The sequence below is a fragment of the Chiloscyllium punctatum genome, chromosome X (assembly GCF_047496795.1).
Source record: "Chiloscyllium punctatum isolate Juve2018m chromosome X, sChiPun1.3, whole genome shotgun sequence".
In the NCBI taxonomy this organism is placed as follows: Eukaryota; Metazoa; Chordata; class Chondrichthyes; order Orectolobiformes; family Hemiscylliidae; genus Chiloscyllium; species Chiloscyllium punctatum.
Window position 1 is genome coordinate 29250234 of NC_092791.1, and position 23567 is coordinate 29273800.

Here is a 23567-nt window from a genome sequence, read left to right on the forward strand (position 1 = left end):
ATGCTTGAACCCTTTCACCTCTTTTGAACAGGAGTGAACCATCTGCTGCCTTCCAATCCTTTGGCAGAATTCCTGTTTCCAAAGATATTTGGGACATTGTAGATAGTATCTTGCGAATACTACGGTTTTAAAAAAAAGGCCCCAGAAAACCACCAGGACCCAAACATCCACCAGAGCCCAGATATCTGCGTCTTTGCTCTTCATTCTATCATTGTACTTTGATGCCATTTTCTTCTGAATATTTACCTCTGGTGAAAGCTCTTCCGGATTTTTAAAAAATAAATCTCTGTGGGATTTCCTATTGCTTCTGTCTAACACTGCTGCGCATCTTTTAGCTACCTCGACATTATGCTCTTGAAATTTCTCCCCTAAATTCTTCCATCACCAAACACCTCCCAGTCCTTTCAAGTGATTCTCCTTAAAATGAAACCTCTGACCACCATTGCTCCTAAATTCTCATTCCTTCTACTTTTTGACAATATCTTTATGAAGAGCTTTGGACGGTGTTCTCTATGAAAGATACTGTAAAAGTTCAAATTGCTGTTGGATGCAGAAAACTATTTTCCCACATGTCTATAAGGCTTATAAAATATACCAACATCGCAAATGTGTGCTTTTAAAATGAACTTAGCAACCACATGAAATGGCATGTCAGCCTTTATTGCAAGGTAACTGGAGATGGGAAGTCTTGCCTCAATCATAATGACACCATATTTGGAGTAATGTGAGCAATTTTCGTCTGTATTTAAAGAAGAATGCACTTGCAATGGAGGTGGTGTAGTGAAGATTCATGAGACTGATCCTTGGGATGAAATGCTGAGTAAACTGGGGCGGCACGGTGGCACAGTAGTTAGCACTGCTGCCTCACAGCGCCAGAGACCTGGGTTCAATTCCCGCCTCAGGCGACTGACTGTGTGGAGTTTGCACGTTCTCCCCGTGTCTGCGTGGGTTACCTCCCACAGTCCAAACATGTGCAGGTCAGGTGAATTGGCCATGCTAAATTGCCCATAGTGTTAGCTAAGGGGTCTGGGTGGGTTGCGCTTCGGCGGGTCGGTGTGGACTTGTTGGGCCGAAGGGCCTGTTTCCACACTGTAAGTAATCTAAAAAAAAATCCTCTAGAGTTTAGAAGAATGAGAGGGAAACTTATTGATTCTAAAGGGTCCTGACAGGGTCAATACTGAGAGATTGTTTCCCCTGTCTGAGGAATCAGGAACACAGTGGAAAGGGGGGGCACAGTCTCAGGATAAGAGGCTGAAGCCTGGGTTCAACTCCTAACTGCTACAAAGATGTACAATAAAATCTCTGAACAGGTTAGTTAGGAATTATTGATAAAGGAGGGAGGAACAAGTGTGACTGTTGGACTGGCACGGTCAATAAACTCCCTGCACAAAATTGTGGCTCAGTGGTTAGCACTGTTGCTTCATAGCGCCAGGGGCCCGGGTACAATTCTAGCCTGAGGTGACTGTCAGTCTATGTGGAGTTTGCACATTCTCCCATGTCCAGGTGCTCTGGTTTTCTCCTACAGTCCAAAGATGTGCAGGTTAGGGTGGATTGGCCATGATTAATTGCCCATAGTGCCCAGGGATGTGCAGGTAAGGTGGATTAGCCATGGGAAATGTGGGGTTTCAGGGATAGGGGAGGGTCTGGGTGGGATGCTGTTTGGAAGGTCGGGGTGGACTTGATGGTCTGAATGGGCTCTTTTCGACACTGAAGGATTCGAGGAAAAAGGTTTAGATTGTTTGATCGACTGGGTTAGAATCTATTGCCAGCGATTGCAACTGTTCATACAACAAGCTTGTGTACCGATTGTGTATGAAAATGAGCAAATTCAGTAACATACAAACACACAAGGATAAAATGCCTTGTCACTTACTAGCTGGTACAAATTTTCCCAGAAATCCTGCGTCATGAGTCGAAACAAGGCTAGAAAGGCCCAACCAAACGTGTCGAAACTGGTGTACCCATAGTTCGGATTTCTTCCTGCCTTCATACACATATACCCTTCAGGACATTGGCTGAAAGAAATGTAACAGGTCATGTACGGAATTTAGTTTCCACAAGGGCACATTATTAAAGTCTGCATTTTGCCTTCATACCATTTTATTCATATATTTTTGCTAAGTGAACACTTATACTACAATGTTTTTCAGAATATCAGTTGGGATTCGGACTTCAGGTACCATGGGGTGGATTTTGTTTCACCACTTTGTACTTTCTTGTATCGCACACCATTTTTCATTGTAGTTGGGCAGGGGAGGGGCAGTCACTTTTTCTGGGTTCTCAGCCAATTGCAGATGACACAAAGATCAAGGGAGTTGTAGATAGTGTAGAAGGTTGCCAAAGCATACAGCAGAATATAGATCAGTTACAGTATTTGCGGAGAAATGGCAGATGGAGTTTAATCCAGGCAAGTATGAGGTTATGCACTTTGGGAGATCAAATGTGAAGGGAAAATATACAGTTAATGGCAGGACACTTATCAGTGCTGATGTAGAGAGGGATTTTGGGTTCCGAGTCCATAGCTCCCTCAAAGTGACCACACAAGTCGATAGGGTGGTAGAGAAGGCGTATGGCATGCTTGCCTTTATTTGTCAAGGAATTGAGTCCAAGAATCAGGTTGTCATGTTGCAGCTTTATAAGACTTTGGCTAGACTGCATGGAAGAGTATTGTGTTCAATTCTGGTCACCACATTACAGAAAAGATCTGGAGGCTTTGGAGAGTGTGCAGAAAAGGTTTACCAAGGTGCTGCCTGGACTAGAGGGTATGAGCTACAAGGAGAGGCTGGACAAACTACGGTTGCTTGCTCCCGAGTGGTGGAGGCCGAGGGGAAACTTGATAGAGGTCTGTAAAATTATGAGAGGCATAGATAGGGTTGACGGTCAGAATCTTATTTTCTCAGTGTTGCAATATCTAATATTAAGGGGCATGCAGTTAAGGTGAGATAGGGAAAATTCAAAGGAGACATAAGGGATAACTTATTTACACAGTGAGTGGGCGGAGCCTGGAGTGCACTCCCAGAGTTAATGATGGAGGCAGATACAATTGGGGTGTTGAAAAGACCTTCGAATAAGCACATGAATAAGCAAGGACTGGAGGGATATAGAACATAGTAGAAGGGATTAGTTTAAGTTGGTGTCATGTTCGGCACACCACTGTGGGCCAAAGGGCCTATTCCTAAGCTGTACTGTTCCATGTTCTATGTTCAATGCCGTCGTTAAATCAAGCACCTGAATCGATACAGAAGTTCAAAACCCGGTGGGAAACCTGTTCAGTGGTTCACTCCTCCTTCCATAGGGATCCATTGCATGAATTGAACAATGAAGACTTTTTTTTGTGTGTAACAAAATTGTGAACACATCCTTTCTAAATGGGGATTTGACTTTGTTAAACAACAAGCCCAAGGGAGGTTTTCATCTGTCATGAGGGACAAAGGCAATTCTCAACTTAGACCAGGTTCAGTTGAGGGTACTGTCTCTCCAGAAGGAGTGAGAAAAAGGGCAGGTGGGAGATTTGTGCCTTCCTTGATGCATCCTGGTGAAAAAACCGTCAGCAACTTCTTTTCTTGAATAAATTCTGAACTGTCCATCTTCAATGTAACCTGCTGCAAAACCACCCCCAAATACTTTATCCAGTAAAAGCATTTGCTGTGAATTTCTTGCTTCTTCCCATTAGTCTGTTTCTTTCATTTATTTCAGACAGGAGATTATCGAGTGCAAAATAGGGAATACCACCAGTATTGCTTTGAAAAGTCAGTTTGGATGAAAAATAGATATATCAGTTCCACCACAGTTACTGCCCAACATGCCTCACAGAATCTCACCCTGTAAGCAGGTAATGCACGACATTTAGAAGGCTTTATTTCTGACACATTTTCAGGTTACATCTACATTTCCTGATGAACGTGCAACTTGACAGGTTGGCTGCCATCAAAAAAAAAAATGAGCTCCTGGCATTTTCAAAGCCTTTCACAACCAGTGAAGTGAATACAGAGACTGAAAGATTGCAGTGGGTGCAGGTGGGAGACAGTGGCTAAGGTCTTGAGAGATGGTTGACGATTCCTCCACTGCATGCCAAACGTATTTACAATCACGGACCTTCATGAATGGCTTTGGATATCGTGACCCTGGAGACCTATTTCTTTCCCCGATGTCTAAAGAGCTAACTCAAGCTGCTCTTTAATGCAACATTGCCATCCAATGAATGCAGACTGTTGGAACAAGGTTGTCACTCAGTATGCCATCACTGTGAATTTTCTAATGTTATTGTACCTTGGGTATATGCACCAAAAGAACCTGGGGGCTTGATTCAGAGAACTGAAAGCCAATTTCAACCTGGGCACACTAGCAACAGTAAAACAATCACACCTGGGACCTGAATGTCACCAAAGCTCTTAGGGGTAACAATAATGATATGAAAATAAGAATGCCAAAGAAGCCATTCAAACCACTGCAGGTATACTGCATTCAGCAAGTACAAGATGGTCTTAGATACTGCAAAGACCTTTTGCAATTTTCTTGACAGAGCAAATAAAAAGTGGGATGTTTCACAATCTGACACCCTCATACAGAAATAGCTTTCCTTAAAATTACTGGCTGCCGAAATCACAGCACAAGATAAGACTAGCGTGAAAGTACACTTCAAAGTGTCAGTGTACTGAGTAAAGGAAAATTCATCAGTGAATTAATTTGCCATATATAGGTCAGTAACTGAAGCCTTGTTGCCCAGTTGCCAACCCTTGTTATACTATATTGTTGGGAAAGGCTTGGTTCAATAAGATGTACGAATAACATGTAAACAATATTCACTTAAGACGTTCCGGGCAATGGTCAACTTCAGTAAGAGTCACAATTTAGCAACTGCCCCCTGACATTTAACAGCATTACCAATGAATCCCTCATTGTCAACATGCTAGGGGTTACTGTTGACCAGAAACTCAACAGGACTAGCCAGATAAACACAGTGGCGACAAGAGCAGGTCAGAGGCTAGAAATACTGCGGCTTGTAACTCATCTCCTTCTGACTCCCCACAGCCTATCCACCACCTATTAGGCCCAAGTCAGGAGTGTGACGGAATACTCCCCAACTTGCCTGAATGGGTGCAGCTCCAATAACACTCAAGAAGCTCAACACCACCCAGGACAGGCAGCATCCAAGTAGTTTCGAAATCGACGTTTCGGGCAAAAGCCCTTCATCAGGAATAATGAAGGGCTTTTGCCCGAAACGTCGATTTCGAAGCTACTTGGATGCTGCCTGAACTGCTGTGCTCTTCCAGCACCACGAATCCAGAATCCGGTTTCCAGCCTCTGCAGTCATTGTTTTTACCACCCAGGACAAGCAGCTACTTGATTGCCATCACATCCACAAGCATCCACTCCCTCCCCCACCAACGCTCAGTAGCAGCAGTGTGTACTACCGATAAGGTGCACTGCAGAAATTCACCAAGGTTTCTCAGACAGCACCTTCCAGACCCACGACCTCTTCCAAGAAGGACAAGGGCAGCAAGTACTTGGGAACACAAACCCCCTGCATATTCCTCTCCAAGCCACTCACCATCCTGAGTTGGAAATATATCATCGTCACTGGGTCAAAATCCTGGAAGTCCCTCCCTAACAGCAATGTCTACCGTAGAATGCACAGAAAGCATGAGTACATTTTCATGTGAAAGTACATGTGATGCTATTAAGGGAGCCCATCAGTGGGCGCTATACCCAGCCACTATTACAGAGGCTCAGGAGGGCTGAGTGAAATAAATACAGAGCAACAACATCAGCACAAAAATGTAATAACAGGTCACAACAGTCTCTAAGGGCAAAACCTTAAGAGCAACAGTGGGCTATGGGTGAGATTGTGGCAAAAATGTGCGACACGTCCAGCGAGACCAACCTCGACACCAAACAAACTCGATATCGGGGAAACACAACAAGGAAACCAGAGGGAGCACCTGGAGGCTTCAGCCCACCGCAGGCTCTCAACAGTCTCCATGTTAGACACGACACATCAATATTTCAGGGCATGCAGGATGGGGAACGCACGCGCGTGCACACATACACCTCACGCCCACAGTCAGTGACATCCAACATGTGCCAGCCTCCAAGAACACTTCTGGTCCATCAACGATCCACTTGCAGGACCCTTCTGCCCTTCAATGCCCCCCTCGGGATGCCCTGGGAACTCTCATTGTAATGCTGCAGTTAGGACACTGTGCTCAGGGACACTGACACACAGCTAGGGGCCTGGACCGGGCTGGATCTGCAGGCTGTTCACGCGCTCTCCCAGTGATTCCTCACTCCGAGACAACATCGATACTCACAACTTCCCTGCCATGACTTGGCCCTCAGCCAGAGATACCAGCCTCACTGTGCTGCTGCCCGGTCCCTCAGTCAGAGATACCAGGCTCACTGTGCTGCTGCACTGTCCTTCAGTCAGAGAGACCGGGCTCACTGTGCTGCTGTCCTGTCCCTCAGTCAGAGATACCAGACTCACTGTGCTGCTGCCCTGTCCCTCAGTCAGAGATACCAGGCTCACTGTGCTGCTGCCCTGTCCCTCAGTCAGAGATACCAGGCTCACTGTGCTGCTGCCCTGTCCCTCAGTCAGAGATACCAGGCTCACTGTGCTGCTGCGCTGTCCCTCAGTCAGAGATACCAGGCTCACTGTGCTGCTGCCCTGTCCCTCAGTCAGAGATACCAGTCTCACTGTGCTGCTGCCTTGCCCCTCAGTCAGAGATACCAGGCTCACTGTGCTGCTGCCTAGTCCCTCAGTCAGAGATACCAGGCTCACTGTGCTGCAGCCCTGTGCCTCAGTCAGAGATACCAGGCTCACTGTGCTGCTGCCCTGTCCCTCAGTCAGAGATACCAGGTTCACTGTGCTGCTGCCCTGTCCCTCAGTCAGAGATACCAGGCTCACTGTGCTGCTGCCCTGTCCCTCAGTCAGAGATACCAGACTCACTGTGCTGCTGCCTTGTCCCTCAGTCAGAGATACCAGTCTCACTGTGCTGCTGCCTTCGCCCTCAATCAGAGATACCAGGCTCACTGTGCTGCTGCCTTGTCCCTCAGTCAGAGATACCAGGCTCACTGTGCTGCTGCCCTGTCCCTCAGTCAGAGATACCAGGCTCACTGTGCTGCTGCCCTGTCCCTCAGTCAGAGATACCAGGCTCACTGTGCTGCTGTCCTGTCCCTCAGTCAGAGATACCAGGCTCACTGTGCTGCTGCCTTGTCCATCAGTCAGAGATACCAGGCTCACTGTGCTGCTGCCCTGTCCCTCTGTCAGAGATACCAGGCTCACTCTGCTGCTGTCCTGTCCCTCAGTCAGAGATACCAGGCTCACTGTGCTGCTGCCCTGTCCCTCTGTCAGAGATACCAGGCTCACTGTGCTGCTGCCTTGTCCCTCAGTCAGAGATACCAGGCTCACTGTGCTGCTGTCCTGTCCCTCAGTCAGAGATACCAGGCTCACTGTGCTGCTGCCTTGTCCATCAGTCAGAGATACCAGGCTCACTGTGCTGCTGCCCTGTCCCTCTGTCAGAGATACCAGGCTCACTGTGCTGATGCCCTGTCCCTCAGTCAGAGATACCAGGCTCACTGTGCTGCTGCCTTGTCCCTCAGTCAGAGATACCAGACTCACTGTGCTGCTGCCTTGTCCCTCAGTCAGAGATACCAGGCTCACTGTGCTGCTGCCCTGTCCCTCAGTCAGAGATACCAGGCTCACTGTGCTGCTGCCTTGTCCCTCAGTCAGAGATACCAGACTCACTGTGCTGCTGCCTTGTCCCTCAGTCAGAGATACCAGGTTCACTGTGCTGCTGCCCTGTCCCTCAGTCAGAGATACCAGGCTCACTGTGCTGCTGCCCTGCCCCCAGTCAGAGATACCAGACTCACTGTGCTGCTGCCTTGTCCCTCAGTCAGAGATACCAGTCTCACTGTGCTGCTGCCTTCGCCCTCAATCAGAGATACCAGGCTCACTGTGCTGCTGCCCTGTCCCTCAGTCAGAGATACCAGACTCACTGTGCTGCTGCCCTGTCCCTCAGTCAGAGATACCAGGCTCACTGTGCTGCTGTCCTGTCCCTCAGTCAGAGATACCAGGCTCACTGTGCTGCGGCCCTGTCCCTCAGTCAGAGACACAAGGCTCACTGTGCTGCTGCCCTGTCCCTCAGTCAGAGATACCAGGCTCACTGTGCTGCTGCCCTGTCCCTCAGTCAGAGATACCAGGCTCACTGTGCTGCTGCCTTGTCCCTCAGTCAGAGATACCAGGCTCACTGTGCTGCTGTCCTGTCCCTCAGTCAGAGATACCAGGCTCACTGTGCTGCTGCCCTGTTCCTCTGTCAGAGATACCAGGCTCACTGTGCTGCTGCCCTGTCCCTCAGTCAGAGATACCAGGCTCACTGTGCTGCTGCCCTGTCCCTCAGTCAGAGATACCAGGCTCACTGTGCTGCTGCCCAGTCCCTCAGTCAGAGATACCAGGCTCATTGTGCTGCTGCCCTGTTCCTCGGTCAGAGATACCAGGCTCACTGTGCTGCTGCCCTGTCCCTCGGTCAGAGATACCAGGCTCACTGTGCTGCTGCCCTGTCCCTCAGTCAGAGATACCAGGCTCACTGTGCTGCTGCCTTGTCCCTCAGTCAGAGATACCAGGCTCACTGTGCTACTGCCTTGTCCCTCAGTCAGAGATACCAGGCTCACTGTGCTGCTGCCCTGTCCCTCAGTCAGAGATACCAGACTCACTGTGCTGCTGACTTGTCCATCAGTCAGAGACACCAGGCTCACTGTGCTGCTGCCCTGTCCCTCAGTCAGGGATACCAGGCTCACTGTGCTGCTGCCCTGTCCCTCAGTCAGAGATACCAGGCTCACTGTGCTGCTGCCCTGTCCCTCAGTCAGAGATACCAGACTCACTGTGCTGCTGACTTGTCCATCAGTCAGAGACACCAGGCTCACTGTGCTGCTGCCTTGTCCCTCAGTCAGAGATACCAGGCTCACTGTGCTGCTGCCTTGCCCCTCAGTCAGAGATACCAGACTCACTGTGCTGCTGCCCTGTCCCTCAGTCAGAGATACCAGGCTCACTGTGCTGCTGCCCTGTCCCTCAGTCAGTGATACCAGGCTCACTGTGCTGCTGCGCGGTCACTCAGTCAGAGACACCAGGCTCACTGTGCTGCTGCCCTGTCCCTCAGTCAGAGATACCAGGCTCACTGTGCTGCTGAATTGTCCCTCAGTCAGAGATACCAGGCTCACTGTGCTGCTGCCCTGTCCCTCAGTCAGAGATACCAGGCTCACTGTGCTGCTGAATTGTCCCTCAGTCAGAGATACCGGGCTCACTGTGCTGCTGTCCTGTCCCTCAGTCAGAGATACCGGGCTGACTGTGCTGCTGAATTGTCCCTCAGTCAGAGATACCGGGCTCACTGTGCTGCTGCCCTGTCCCTCAGTCAGAGATACCAGACTCACTGTGCTGCTGCCCTGTCCCTCAGTCAGAGATACCAGACTCACTGTGCTGCTGCCCTGTCCCTCAGTCAGAGATACCAGGCTCACTGTGCTGCTGTCCTGTCCCTCAGTCAGAGATACCAGGCTCACTGTGCTGCGGCCCTGTCCCTCAGTCAGAGACACAAGGCTCACTGTGCTGCTGCCCTGTCCCTCAGTCAGAGATACCAGGCTCACTGTGCTGCTGCCCTGTCCCTCAGTCAGAGATACCAGGCTCACTGTGCTGCTGCCTTGTCCCTCAGTCAGAGATACCAGGCTCACTGTGCTGCTGTCCTGTCCCTCAGTCAGAGATACCAGGCTCACTGTGCTCCTGCCCTGTTCCTCTGTCAGAGATACCAGGCTCACTGTGCTGCTGCCCTGTCCGTCAGTCAGAGATACCAGGCTCACTGTGCTGCTGCCCTGTCCCTCAGTCAGAGATACCAGGCTCACTGTGCTGCTGCCCTGTCCCTCAGTCAGAGATACCAGGCTCATTGTGCTGCTGCCCTGTTCCTCGGTCAGAGATACCAGGCTCACTGTGCTGCTGCCCTGTCCCTCAGTCAGAGATACCAGGCTCACTGTGCTGCTGCCCTGTCCCTCAGTCAGAGATACCAGGCTCACTGTGCTGCTGCCCTGTCCCTCAGTCAGAGATACCAGACTCACTGTGCTGCTGACTTGTCCATCAGTCAGAGACACCAGGCTCACTGTGCTGCTGCCTTGTCCCTCAGTCAGAGATACCAGACTCACTGTGCTGCTGACTTGTCCATCAGTCAGAGATACCAGGCTCACTGTGCTGCTGCCCTGTCCCTCAGTCAGAGATACCAGGATCACTGTGCTGCTGCCTTGTCCCTCAGTCAGAGATACCAGGCTCACTGTGCTGCTGCCCTGTCCCTCAGTCAGAGATACCAGGCTCACTGTGCTGCTGCCCTGTCCCTCAGTCAGAGATACCAGTCTCACTGTGCTGCTGAATTGTCCCTCAGTCAGAGATACCGGGCTCACTGTGCTGCTGAATTGTCCCTCAGTCAGAGATACCGGGCTGACTGTGCTGCTGAATTGTCCCTCAGTCAGAGATACCGGGCTCACTGTGCTGCTGCCCTGTCCCTCAGTCAGAGATACCAGGCTCACTGTGCTGCTGTCCTGTCCCTCAGTCAGAGATACCAGGCTCACTGTGCTGCTGCCCTGTCCCTCAGTCAGAGATACCAGGCTCACTCTGCTGCTGTCCTGTCCCTCAGTCAGAGATACCAGGCTGACTGTGCTGCTGCCCTGTCCGTCAGTCAGAGATAACAGGCTCACTGTGCTGCTGCCCTGTCCCTCAGTCAGAGATACCAGGCTCACTGTACTGCTGCCTTGTCCCTCAGTCAGAGATACCAGGCTCACTGTGCTGTTGTCCTGTCCCTCAGTCAGAGATACCAGGCTCACTGTGCTGCTGCCGTGTCCCTCTGTCAGAGATACCAGGCTCACTGTGCTGCTGCCCTATCCCTCAGTCAGAGATACCAGGCTCACTGTGCTGCTCCCCTGTCCCTCAGTCAGAGATACCAGGCTCACTGTGCTGCTGCCCTGTCCCTCAGTCAGAGATACCAGGCTCACTGTGCTGCTGCCCTGTCCCTCAGTCAGAGATACCAGGCTCACTGTGCTGCTGTCCTGTCCCTCAGTCAGAGATACCAGGCTCACTGTGCCGTGCCCTGTCCCTCAGTCAGAGATACCAGGCTCACTGTGCTGCTGCCCTGTCCCTCAGTCAGAGATACCGGGCTCACTGTGCTGCTACGCTGTCCCTCTGTCAGAGACACCAGGCTCACTGTGCTGCTGCCCTGTCCCTCAGTCAGAGATACCAGACTCACTGTGCTGCTGCCCTGTCCCTCAGTCAGAGATACCGGGCTCACTGTGCTGCTGCCCTGTCCCTCAGTCAGAGATACCAGGCTCACTGTGCTGCTGCCCTGTCCCTCAGTCACAGATACCAGACTCACTGTGCTGCTGCCCTGTCCCTCAGTCAGAGATACCGGGCTGACTGTGCTGCTGAATTGTCCCTCAGTCAGAGATACCGGGCTCACTGTGCTGCTGCCCTGTCCCTCAGTCAGAGATACCAGACTCACTGTGCTGCTGCCCTGTCCCTCAGTCAGAGATACCAGACTCACTGTGCTGCTGCCCTGTCCCTCAGTCAGAGATACCAGGCTCACTGTGCTGCTGTCCTGTCCCTCAGTCAGAGATACCAGGCTCACTGTGCTGCGGCCCTGTCCCTCAGTCAGAGACACAAGGCTCACTGTGCTGCTGCCCTGTCCCTCAGTCAGAGATACCAGGCTCACTGTGCTGCTGCCCTGTCCCTCAGTCAGAGATACCAGGCTCACTGTGCTGCTGCCTTGTCCCTCAGTCAGAGATACCAGGCTCACTGTGCTGCTGTCCTGTCCCTCAGTCAGAGATACCAGGCTCACTGTGCTGCTGCCGTGTCCCTCTGTCAGAGATACCAGGCTCACTGTGCTGCTGCCTTGTCCCTCAGTCAGAGATACCAGACTCACTGTGCTGCTGCCCTGTCCCTCAGTCAGAGATACCAGACTCACTGTGCTGCTGCCCTGTCCCTCAGTCAGAGATACCAGGCTCACTGTGCTGCTGTCCTGTCCCTCAGTCAGAGATACCAGGCTCACTGTGCTGCGGCCCTGTCCCTCAGTCAGAGACACAAGGCTCACTGTGCTGCTGCCCTGTCCCTCAGTCAGAGATACCAGGCTCACTGTGCTGCTGCCCTGTCCCTCAGTCAGAGATACCAGGCTCACTGTGCTGCTGCCTTGTCCCTCAGTCAGAGATACCAGGCTCACTGTGCTGCTGTCCTGTCCCTCAGTCAGAGATACCAGGCTCACTGTGCTGCTGCCCTGTCCCTCAGTCAGAGATACCAGGCTCACTGTACTGCTGCCTTGTCCCTCAGTCAGAGATACCAGGCTCACTGTGCTGTTGTCCTGTCCCTCAGTCAGAGATACCAGGCTCACTGTGCTGCTGCCGTGTCCCTCTGTCAGAGATACCAGGCTCACTGTGCTGCTGCCCTATCCCTCAGTCAGAGATACCAGGCTCACTGTGCTGCTCCCCTGTCCCTCAGTCAGAGATACCAGGCTCACTGTGCTGCTGCCCTGTCCCTCAGTCAGAGATACCAGGCTCACTGTGCTGCTGCCCTGTCCCTCAGTCAGAGATACCAGGCTCACTGTGCTGCTGTCCTGTCCCTCAGTCAGAGATACCAGGCTCACTGTGCCGTGCCCTGTCCCTCAGTCAGAGATACCAGGCTCACTGTGCTGCTGCCCTGTCCCTCAGTCAGAGATACCGGGCTCACTGTGCTGCTACGCTGTCCCTCTGTCAGAGACACCAGGCTCACTGTGCTGCTGCCCTGTCCCTCAGTCAGAGATACCAGACTCACTGTGCTGCTGCCCTGTCCCTCAGTCAGAGATACCGGGCTCACTGTGCTGCTGCCCTGTCCCTCAGTCAGAGATACCAGGCTCACTGTGCTGCTGCCCTGTCCCTCAGTCACAGATACCAGACTCACTGTGCTGCTGCCCTGTCCCTCAGTCAGAGATACCGGGCTGACTGTGCTGCTGAATTGTCCCTCAGTCAGAGATACCGGGCTCACTGTGCTGCTGCCCTGTCCCTCAGTCAGAGATACCAGACTCACTGTGCTGCTGCCCTGTCCCTCAGTCAGAGATACCAGACTCACTGTGCTGCTGCCCTGTCCCTCAGTCAGAGATACCAGGCTCACTGTGCTGCTGTCCTGTCCCTCAGTCAGAGATACCAGGCTCACTGTGCTGCGGCCCTGTCCCTCAGTCAGAGACACAAGGCTCACTGTGCTGCTGCCCTGTCCCTCAGTCAGAGATACCAGGCTCACTGTGCTGCTGCCCTGTCCCTCAGTCAGAGATACCAGGCTCACTGTGCTGCTGCCTTGTCCCTCAGTCAGAGATACCAGGCTCACTGTGCTGCTGTCCTGTCCCTCAGTCAGAGATACCAGGCTCACTGTGCTCCTGCCCTGTTCCTCTGTCAGAGATACCAGGCTCACTGTGCTGCTGCCCTGTCCGTCAGTCAGAGATACCAGGCTCACTGTGCTGCTGCCCTGTCCCTCAGTCAGAGATACCAGGCTCACTGTGCTGCTGCCCTGTCCCTCAGTCAGAGATACCAGGCTCATTGTGCTGCTGCCCTGTTCCTCGGTCAGAGATACCAGGCTCACTGTGCTGCTGCCCTGTCCCTCAGTCAGAGATACCAGGCTCACTGTGCTGCTGCCCTGTCCCTCAGTCAGAGATACCAGGCTCACTGTGCTGCTGCCCTGTCCCTCAGTCAGAGATACCAGACTCACTGTGCTGCTGACTTGTCCATCAGTCAGAGACACCAGGCTCACTGTGCTGCTGCCTTGTCCCTCAGTCAGAGATACCAGGCTCACTGTGCTGCTGCCTTGCCCCTCAGTCAGAGATACCAGACTCACTGTGCTGCTGCTCTGACCCTCAGTCAGAGATACCAGGCTCACTGTGCTGCTGCCCTGTCCCTCAGTCAGAGATACCAGGCTCACTGTGCTGCTGAATTGTCCCTCAGTCAGAGATACCGGGCTCACTGTGCTGCTGAATTGTCCCTCAGTCAGAGATACCGGGCTGACTGTGCTGCTGAATTGTCCCTCAGTCAGAGATACCGGGCTCACTGTGCTGCTGCCCTGTCCCTCAGTCAGAGATACCAGGCTCACTGTGCTGCTGTCCTGTCCCTCAGTCAGAGATACCAGGCTCACTGTGCTGCTGCCCTGTCCCTCAGTCAGAGATACCAGGCTCACTCTGCTGCTGTCCTGTCCCTCAGTCAGAGATACCAGGCTGACTGTGCTGCTGCCCTGTCCGTCAGTCAGAGATAACAGGCTCACTGTGCTGCTGCCCTGTCCCTCAGTCAGAGATACCAGGCTCACTGTACTGCTGCCTTGTCCCTCAGTCAGAGATACCAGGCTCACTGTGCTGTTGTCCTGTCCCTCAGTCAGAGATACCAGGCTCACTGTGCTGCTGCCGTGTCCCTCTGTCAGAGATACCAGGCTCACTGTGCTGCTGCCCTATCCCTCAGTCAGAGATACCAGGCTCACTGTGCTGCTCCCCTGTCCCTCAGTCAGAGATACCAGGCTCACTGTGCTGCTGCCCTGTCCCTCAGTCAGAGATACCAGGCTCACTGTGCTGCTGCCCTGTCCCTCAGTCAGAGATACCAGGCTCACTGTGCTGCTGTCCTGTCCCTCAGTCAGAGATACCAGGCTCACTGTGCCGTGCCCTGTCCCTCAGTCAGAGATACCAGGCTCACTGTGCTGCTGCCCTGTCCCTCAGTCAGAGATACCGGGCTCACTGTGCTGCTACGCTGTCCTACTGTCAGAGACACCAGGCTCACTGTGCTGCTGCCCTGTCCCTCAGTCAGAGATACCAGACTCACTGTGCTGCTGCCCTGTCCCTCAGTCAGAGATACCGGGCTCACTGTGCTGCTGCCCTGTCCCTCAGTCAGAGATACCAGGCTCACTGTGCTGCTGCCCTGTCCCTCAGTCAGTGATACTGGGCTCACTGTGCTGCTGCCCTGTCCCTCAGTCAGAGATACCGGGCTCACTGTGCTGCTACCCTGTCCCTCAGTCAGAGATACCAGGGTCACTGTGCTGCTGCCCTGTCCCTCAGTCAGAGATACCAGGCTCACCGTGCTGCTGCCCTGTCACTCAGTCACAGATACCAGGCTCACTGTGCTGCTGCCCTGTCCCTCAGTCAGAGATACCAGGCTCACTGTGCCGTGCCCTGTCCCTCAGTCAGAGATACCAGGCTCACTGTGCTGCTGCCCTGTCCCTCAGTCAGAGATACCAGACTCACTGTGCCGTGCCCTGTCCCTCAGTCAGTGATACCGGGCTCACTGTGTTGCCTTGCCATTTCGTTCAGACACAATCGCAGGAAGCTTGCCCTGGTCTTCAGCCGACCTCAGTCACATCAAGGGAGATAGCCTTCGCTCGGGGGCAGCCTCTGAACCACAGTCATGTCAAGGAAGCTAGCCTTCCGTCAGGGACAGCCTGCATACCCAGTCCAGGAGCTTGGACAGGGTCAGCAAGCTACTCGGGACATTCAGAGTCAGGACCCTCTCCTCATAAAGGGTAAGGAGCGGAATGTCAGGCAGCCCACTGCCCGTCTTCAGCCTTTCTGTCCTGTCGGGAGTTGTTTGTGTTGGTAGAGTGGGGAAGTTCATTGACCTTCTTTGCACACTGCTCGGCTTTCCTGCAGACAGCTGGGACTGCATTGACCCTGTTTCCTTTCCTCTCTCCCTGGAGTCACAGCATCACAGACGTAAGCAATCAGCATTGCTTGTTCCAAGAGGCTACTCTTTAAATAGGAAACAGGGTTCCGCATTCCCTGCAATGGAAACCACTGAGTAACAAATGGAGAAAGGGGTCTTGGCTGATTTATTCTCTCTGTAGTTGAACAATTGCAGATCCTTAACAGTTGCCCAACTGAGATCAGCACAGACAATTGTGGAAGTTTCTGGTCTTTATGACTCAGTCCCACATCAGACAGACAAATTCAATTGGAAGAATCTTTTACCAATGACATAATTAACAAACAAGGTGGAATTCAACAATGAGAAGATAAAACTTACCCAGCATCTGTGCTATTTCCACAAAGCAATGGATCACCCATTCCTGCCACCCAGTAGAAATTTGCTGCAAGAAAACAGAATAATGTTTTAATTAGGTTCATTTCCTCACTACAAGAATGAATCTTTTGCTTTCCCCCCCCCCCCCACACAATGTGTAATTCAAGCTCTGAAAAACATTACAGATGTTACCTAATACCACAATCGCTGTTGCTATCGGTGAGAAAATTTGAGGCATTCCACAAAAAAGAAACGAACCATCAGCTCCAAGGTTAGGCTGCATTCTTTCACAGCCTTTTTTTAGCCCCCTCAAGTTGGTATGGTCATCACTCTCTTCTTTAAGCCATCCCATTTGGCATGCCATTATCACAGGAAGTGTTGGTCTCTTGTTGCTCCAAAACACTTCTGGTTGAGATTGCAAGTGGATTTGTCCAATGGGGATGGGCAAATGTTTATAACCAGCAGGATTATAAAGACGAGTGCAGAGAAAGGTATCAGAATCTTGTCCAGAATAAATTTCCAGTGATCATAAATATGCCACAGAGAAGGAGGGGAATCAGTCGTGAACATCCAGTGCAAGACATACAACCAGATAGGTTGTAATGGAGTTGTCTTGAGTAACTTTGGAAGGTGGGATAGGATGAGATAAGGTTTGCAAGACATTCCTCTCGAGACCAGATTTGTTGAGTAGAATGTATAACAAGGTAAACAACTGTGGAACAAATTAACTGACTTCATGGGACACATGGCCTTTTCTCATTGTGGGAATCCACTGTTCCAGTCAATTCAAATGGCTCGTATTAAAGATGTAGCTAACATCTAACATCTCATTGAAATAGGGGCCGAATTCCTAGCAGACTGTGGTTACCTGCCTGTAGCTCAGTCGAAACTGAGGAGTAGGTGGGTCAGGTTTGGGTTTGAAATTTTAACTTCCTGGTGACTCAACACATTTTGTGGGGGGGTTAAAATAACTCAATGTGCCAGCAGTATAACACACAGCTGAAGGGACTCAATTCGAGCTAATACTGTCCAGTATTATCCATTAGGGCATAAATGGTTTCCAGTACTATGTTAAAATATAGTTGGGTATTTTTATCTTGTTGTTTCTGTCTACATCTTTTACCAAAGTGGAGGAGATGGGGAGATTAATCTACAATTGACAGTGGGGCAGCCAAATTCAATGCAAAACAATTAAATATTGAAAGGGCTTTCATCAAACAATGATTTATCTCTCTCTCTCTCTCTCTCTCTCTCCACTATTCAGGTGACATTCGATAGATGTGTAGCACAAAACTATCCAGAAATTGCTGAGTGTCAGTATGTAAAAAGCATTTTAGGTAGGCTGCTTTCCACATACGTCTGAGGTGCGCTCAGAATATATAAAATTACACAAGTGATCACTGTTCGCAATGTATTCTTACTGGCCATGTTTAAGGAAGATGACCTTTACAGATCACTCTTGTTTAGCTGTTGCCAGTTGAAATGGGCTCTGCTGTGTAATGCTCAGAGGTACTTGTTGTACAGAATCCAAACTAAAATCAGTGTCCTGAGCTTTGTTGGCACTTTCTGCAACTATTTGCTGCTTTGTTTTGAAGATTACATTCTGCCGCGGGACAAAGTCAAACTGTGCCAATGACTAAACATGGTTCAAAACTGCAAGAATGTCATAATATCAAATTGCCTCGGACAAGAATGTCCAATCAGTCTTTCTTTTAAAATACATGATATGGAGATGCCGGTGTTGGACTGGGGTGTACAAAGTCAAAAATCACAGAACACCAGATTATAGTCTAACAGGTTTAATTGGAAGCACTCGCTTTCAGAGCAATGCTCCTTCATCAGGTAGTTGTGGAACCACCTGTTGAAGGAGCAGCACTCCAAAAGCTAGTGCTTCCAATTAAACCTGTTGGACTATAACTTGGTGTTGTGTGATTTTTAACTTTTAAAATACACAAATTGAGAGCTTGCTGAGAACAAGCACGTGGTTGACAATCTCCTTTTTCCCTCTATTCCTTCTTTTTTCAAAATATTATCTTCTAGCTGACAGAACAATATGTGACCCACACATCTAGCACCCTCTATAACCAGTCAATTAGGCATATGTGAGCAGGAGGAATTATCACTCCCAATTTGTAAACTCTCTCTTAGTGGAGGTGTCGACTCTAGAGCTGCTAGACTTCAAGTTGACCAAACCCAAGTTTTCCAAATTGTGTATTTCCATAAATTACATGGTGCAAATACTGACATCTATATAGTGTTCATTATTTTAAAGCTGATAAAGCCATTTATTCACACATAGGACAAAAGGAAATTGTCCATATACTGTACCATATTTTTAAAAATGGAGACTGCCAATTCCTCCAGTAATGCCCAACCAACCAAACGCGTCCCACCTGGTCCACGTTCAATCAGCAAGGATTGACAGTTAACAGTTCTGGCTGCATCGCCATACCAACCATGGTCTGTTCTCGTCTCACATAAACTGGTGTTCCCTTTCTAAGTTTGGTTTCTTGCATTCCAGTCTTGATGAGGACAAGAAAAAAATGCTTTGATTGTTTTGTCTTTTTAGCAATGTTAAACTCATTCACAATGAATAATCTTGTCGCTAAAAACTAGTGACTTAGATATAGAATTGCATGGAATTACAGAATAGCAACAGTGGAGATAGAGGCCATTCAGCCCATTGAGCCTGCACTGACCCTCCAAACAGCATCCTACTCAGACCAGCCTATCTCCATTACCCCACATTTACCATAGTTGACCCACCTAACCTGCACATCCCTGAATATTATCAGGCAATTTAGCATGGCCAATTCACCTAACCTGCACATCTTTGGACTGTGGAAGGAAACCAGAGTACCTGGAGGAAACCCACGCAGACACAGGGAGAATGTGCAAACTCCACACAGTCAGTCACCCGAGGCTGGAATCAAACCTGGGTCCCTTGCTCTGAAAGAGAGCAGTGCTAACCACTGAGTCACCATGCCACCCATGTCTGAGTTATTCATCTTCTGAACAAACATTATTCCAAATTGTGTGTGCTTGACCAGTTGCAGTTTTCAGTTATTCCATTTATTCTTTTATGACCTCATCTACCTGAGACTTTCCATTTAATGTCTCATGTACTAGAAACCCCAAATCTTTCCAGTCTTCCACAGCGCCCAGTTTTTCCCAAGGCATCACTTTCTTTAAAATGAAAGTCCACAGCGTACATTTACTGCCATTGGATTCCATCACCCACTTGACTAAACTATAGGTTCTGAAGCCCAGGCTAATGCTGTAGGGACACAGATTCAAACCCCACCAGGACAGCTGATGGAATTTAGATTCAGTTAAATCTGGAATGAGGCTTTTTTTTTTAAAAAGCCAGTCTCAGGAATAACTGTATCACAAGGACTACATGGGTATAAGACAACAACTCATTGCCGTGATGGCATGTGACATTAACAAGAGAGAACTTAACCATTGCTTCTTGACATTCAATAGCATGACCATCATTGAATCCTCCTTTATCAACATCCTGATACCATTGACCAGAAACTGACCTAGACTAGCCATATAAATACAAGAGCAGGTCAGAGGCTAGGAATCCTATGGTGAGTAACTCACCTCCTAACTCCTCAAAGTCTGTTCATCATCTACAATGCACAAGTCAGGAGTGTGATGGAATACTGTCAAGAGTGTGGTGCTGGAAAAGCACAGCAGGTCAGGCAGCATCAGAGAAGCAGGAGAATCGATGGTTCAGGCATAAGCCCTTCATCAGGAATCAGGAATGGGGTGGAATACTCCCCACTTGCCTAGATGGGGGCAGCTCCAACAACACTCAACACTCTCAAGACACTTGACACCATCCAGTTCAAAGCAACTCACTTGATTGGCAGCACATCCACATACATTCTCTGCCTCCATCACTGACGCTCAGTAGTAGCAGTGTGTACTATCTACATGATGCTCTGCAGAAATTCACCAAAGATCCTGAGACAGCACCTGCCAAACCCACAACTACTTCCATCGCGAAAAACAAGGGCAACAGATACATAGGAACACCACCACCTGCAAGTTCCACTCCAAGCCACTTCCTTGGATATATATGAGCTTTCATTCAGTGTCACTGAGTCAAAATCCTGGAATTCCCTCCCTCGTGGAAGCATGTATCTGCCTGGAGTACATGAACTCCAGCAGTTCAAAATGCAGCTCAGCACCACCTTATCAGGGACAATTAGGGATGGGGCAATCAATGCTGGCCCAAGTGGGGCGGTGTGGTTGGTGGGTGTGGGTGTCCCAGAGATGTTCTCTGAAATGATCTGCAAGAAGGCGTCCTGTCTTCTTGATATAAAGGAGACCATATCGGGTGCAACGGATGCAGTAGATGACATTGGTAGAGGTACAGGCAAATTTCTGCCTGATGTATCCTTCGGAGGATGTAGAAACACTTTTTCAGTCCCAGTTGTCATTCTTCTGTATCTTAGCTGCACCCCTCTCAAACCCAATATATTCTTCCTGCGGTGTGGTACAGAACTGAACACAGTACTCCAGATGGGACCTAACAAGAACTCTTTACAACCGTAGAAGAACTTCTGCCCCCTTGTGAGTCAAGGCCAAGATAAAGGCTATAATTCTATGAACCATTTAAAACCATGGGAGCGCCATCACCTGCAAGTTTCCCTCCAAGCCACTCACCATCCTGACTTGGAAATATGTCGCCATTCCTTCAGTATCGCTGGGTCTCATTCCTGGAATTCCCTCCCTCAGGGCATTGTGGGTCTATGTACAGCACATGGACCACAGAGGGTCAAGAAACCTGCTAGATCGTCCTCAGATCCAGAGTTGCAATGGAGAAATTGATGAGACTTGAATATATGACTGTACAGACTGCAAACGTCCTCACAAATGTCATCTGCCACAGTTTCAACCACTCAATCTATCAATGTCTTTCTGAAACTTCCTGTGTTCACTACACCGTTTACTTCTGTACCATCCAAATTCCATGTTATCAGCAAACTTGAATATGCAGCTCTCGATTTCTTCATTATTTTTAATATCCATTCAAAGATTTGAGTGCAACTTTGTAAGACAGGTACTTACTGCCCATCCTAACTGCCCTTGATAAGGTAATAGTGAGCTATCTTCTTGAATCGCTGTAGTCCATTTGGTGCAGGTACACCTACAGTGTCGCTTCTGGCTATTGCCTACAACAAAGAAAATCCTAAGGCCCAAGGACATTTTCCTGAGGGACACCACTGGTCACATGCTGGCAATGATGGCATGTATCCATTATCTCGACTTTCTGTCCCCTAACACCAACCGAATTCCAAACCGATGCCAATTGGTTACTTCCAATTCCATGTACATTGATCTTTAAAAACAAGGTCTTGAGTGTAACCTTGTATGAAGTTTTCTGAAAGTTCGTGTAAGTAATATGAATAGATAATCCATCACATTTGTGACCTCCTCAAAAAATTCACCCATGAACAATTGTTTTCTCCCATCCGTTAATATTTGGCCAAATACACAATCACCATTTCAAACTGCAGTTTCAATACCTTCCAGATACTACACATCAAACTCGTAGGTTTATAACTTTCAGCGTACTCTTTCCTACCCTTACTGAAACAATCAGAATTTCCCATGTCAAGGAATAATTCCTCAATCAAGTGTCTTTTGGAAGATTATGACTAAGGCAACTACAATTTCCTTACTTATTTGCTTTATTAACCTTTGGTCAAAACCGATCAGATTCTGGAAATTTGCCAATCTTCGGTGTCATTACTTTCGCTATTACCATTTTGCTGACTGATATTAAATCTATTAAATGCCTGCTTTCAATTTATTTTTCGTTTTCCTGTAATTTCTGGTATTTTAATCCTCTTCCTCTGCTGCGAATACCATAAGGAATAGGAATAAGAGGAAGCCGTTCAGCCCCTTGAGCCTGTTCCGCATTCAATAGGATCATGGCTGATCTGACGTGTCCATTTTTCTGTCCTTTCCCCATAACCCTCAAGTCCCCTACTGAGCAAGAGTCTGTCTTAGCCTTTAGTATTCACAAGGACTCTGTCCCACCAGCAGAACTACAACTGTCTGTGGCACGGAGTTCCAAAGACTCCGAACCCTCTGAGAGAAGAAATTCCTCCTCATCTCAATCTTAAATTGGCGCCCTTTTATTTTGAGGCTATGTCCTCTGGTCCTAAACTTCCCCATGAGAGGAAACATCTTCTCAGCATTTACCCTGTCAAGCCCCTTAAGAATCCTTATGTAAAGTTATAAACTTAGCAAGATTGCCATTTCCCTATTTTCACTTCTAATATCACCTGTGTTTCTCATTCATAAGTGGTATCTCCCTGGGAACTTTCAACATCAGTAGGTTTCTTCTTAGCCAGATCACATTCTGCCCTATTTCCAGCATGCAAATGTTCTCCTCTCAATAATGAAAATGTAAAACTATGCTTCATGTAGTATTGCTGATGTTAAACTAAATCATGGCACAATCAAACTATTGCATTCATTGCTCCAATTATGAATGGACTGAGGCATTGTCAAATCAGGGCACACAAGGCAATCCATGTTCCGAACAAAACTGTCTCATTCCTTGAGACAACTAGCTTACCCTGGATCCATGGTCAGTGGCTCATTTCAGACACAAGGAGTTTTGCAGTTACACAAAGCCTGCAGACCAGGGGTTAGCCATGCTTCTACATTCTGGACATACAAAATAGGAGTAGGAGGCAACCAATCGACCCTTCAGGCCTGCTCCACCCTTCAATCTGATCCTGGCTGACCAGCTAACTCAGTCCCCTCTTCCCACTTTCTCCCCACACCCTTTGATTCCTTCAGCCCTAAGTACAACATTGAACTCCTTCCTGAAAATATTCAAGGTTTTGGCCTCTACCCTTTCCTGTAATAGAGAATCCCACAGGCTCCCCACTCCCTGGGTGAAGACATTTCTCCCCATCTCAGTCCTGAATGGTCTACCATGTATCCTTAGACTGAGACCCCCTGGATCTGGACTCCCCGGTCATCGGGGAAATGTAAACTCATCCTGAACTCCTCCCAAACTATCCACAAACCACTAATGAATATTCTGAAACCTCATTTAGAACCAAAAATGATAGGTTTGTTGCTTATATAAGAGGATTCTTTCATTTCAAGACAAAAGTCTTTGGTATGGTCACAAGTGTCTTGCCTGCCTGCTAATTCAACAACTTATTCTTAGTTCTCTCTCTCGTATCTGGATAAGTCCTCCATGTTTGTGGCTTTTACCGGATAAAAGAATTTCACACAAACACTTCAATGTATTCTTATTGACACATCCATCCAACTAAATTGTTCACGGTTGTGTAGGATTCAAGCACCTGGTGATACAAGTGAGGAAGGAGGAAATTTGGACAAAGTTTGCCAAGCGAAACAGCAAGAGCTGTACAATATGCTAGCAAGATGGGCCATCCTCACAGAGGGTCAAAAATAACAATAACACTCAAAAGGCATTCAGATTTGTTTCCAGGGTTGAAGAATTTGGTGAAAAGATGGGCAAGTGAAGCTTA

The 23567-nt window shown here is 49.1% G+C and overlaps 1 protein-coding gene and 1 long non-coding RNA gene across 13 annotated transcripts in view; one reads left to right on the top strand and one right to left on the bottom strand.

Annotated features, from left to right (window-relative positions):
• The window catches only part of LOC140471320 (sodium channel protein type 8 subunit alpha-like), a 512936-nt gene that overhangs the window by 386752 nt on the left and 102617 nt on the right, over positions 1-23567 (bottom strand). For all 12 annotated transcript variants that reach the window (XM_072567324.1, XM_072567320.1, XM_072567321.1 and 9 more), the window contains exons 9-10: positions 16033-16096; positions 1874-2015 (exon numbers count right to left, since the gene is read on the bottom strand). In XM_072567324.1, the coding sequence (XP_072423425.1) occupies positions 1874-2015; positions 16033-16096 (206 nt within the window). The remainder of the gene's footprint in view (positions 1-1873; positions 2016-16032; positions 16097-23567) is intronic.
• Positions 1-23567, top strand: part of LOC140471322 (uncharacterized) — a 69110-nt gene that overhangs the window by 23744 nt on the left and 21799 nt on the right. The gene's annotated exons all lie outside the window — the stretch shown is intronic.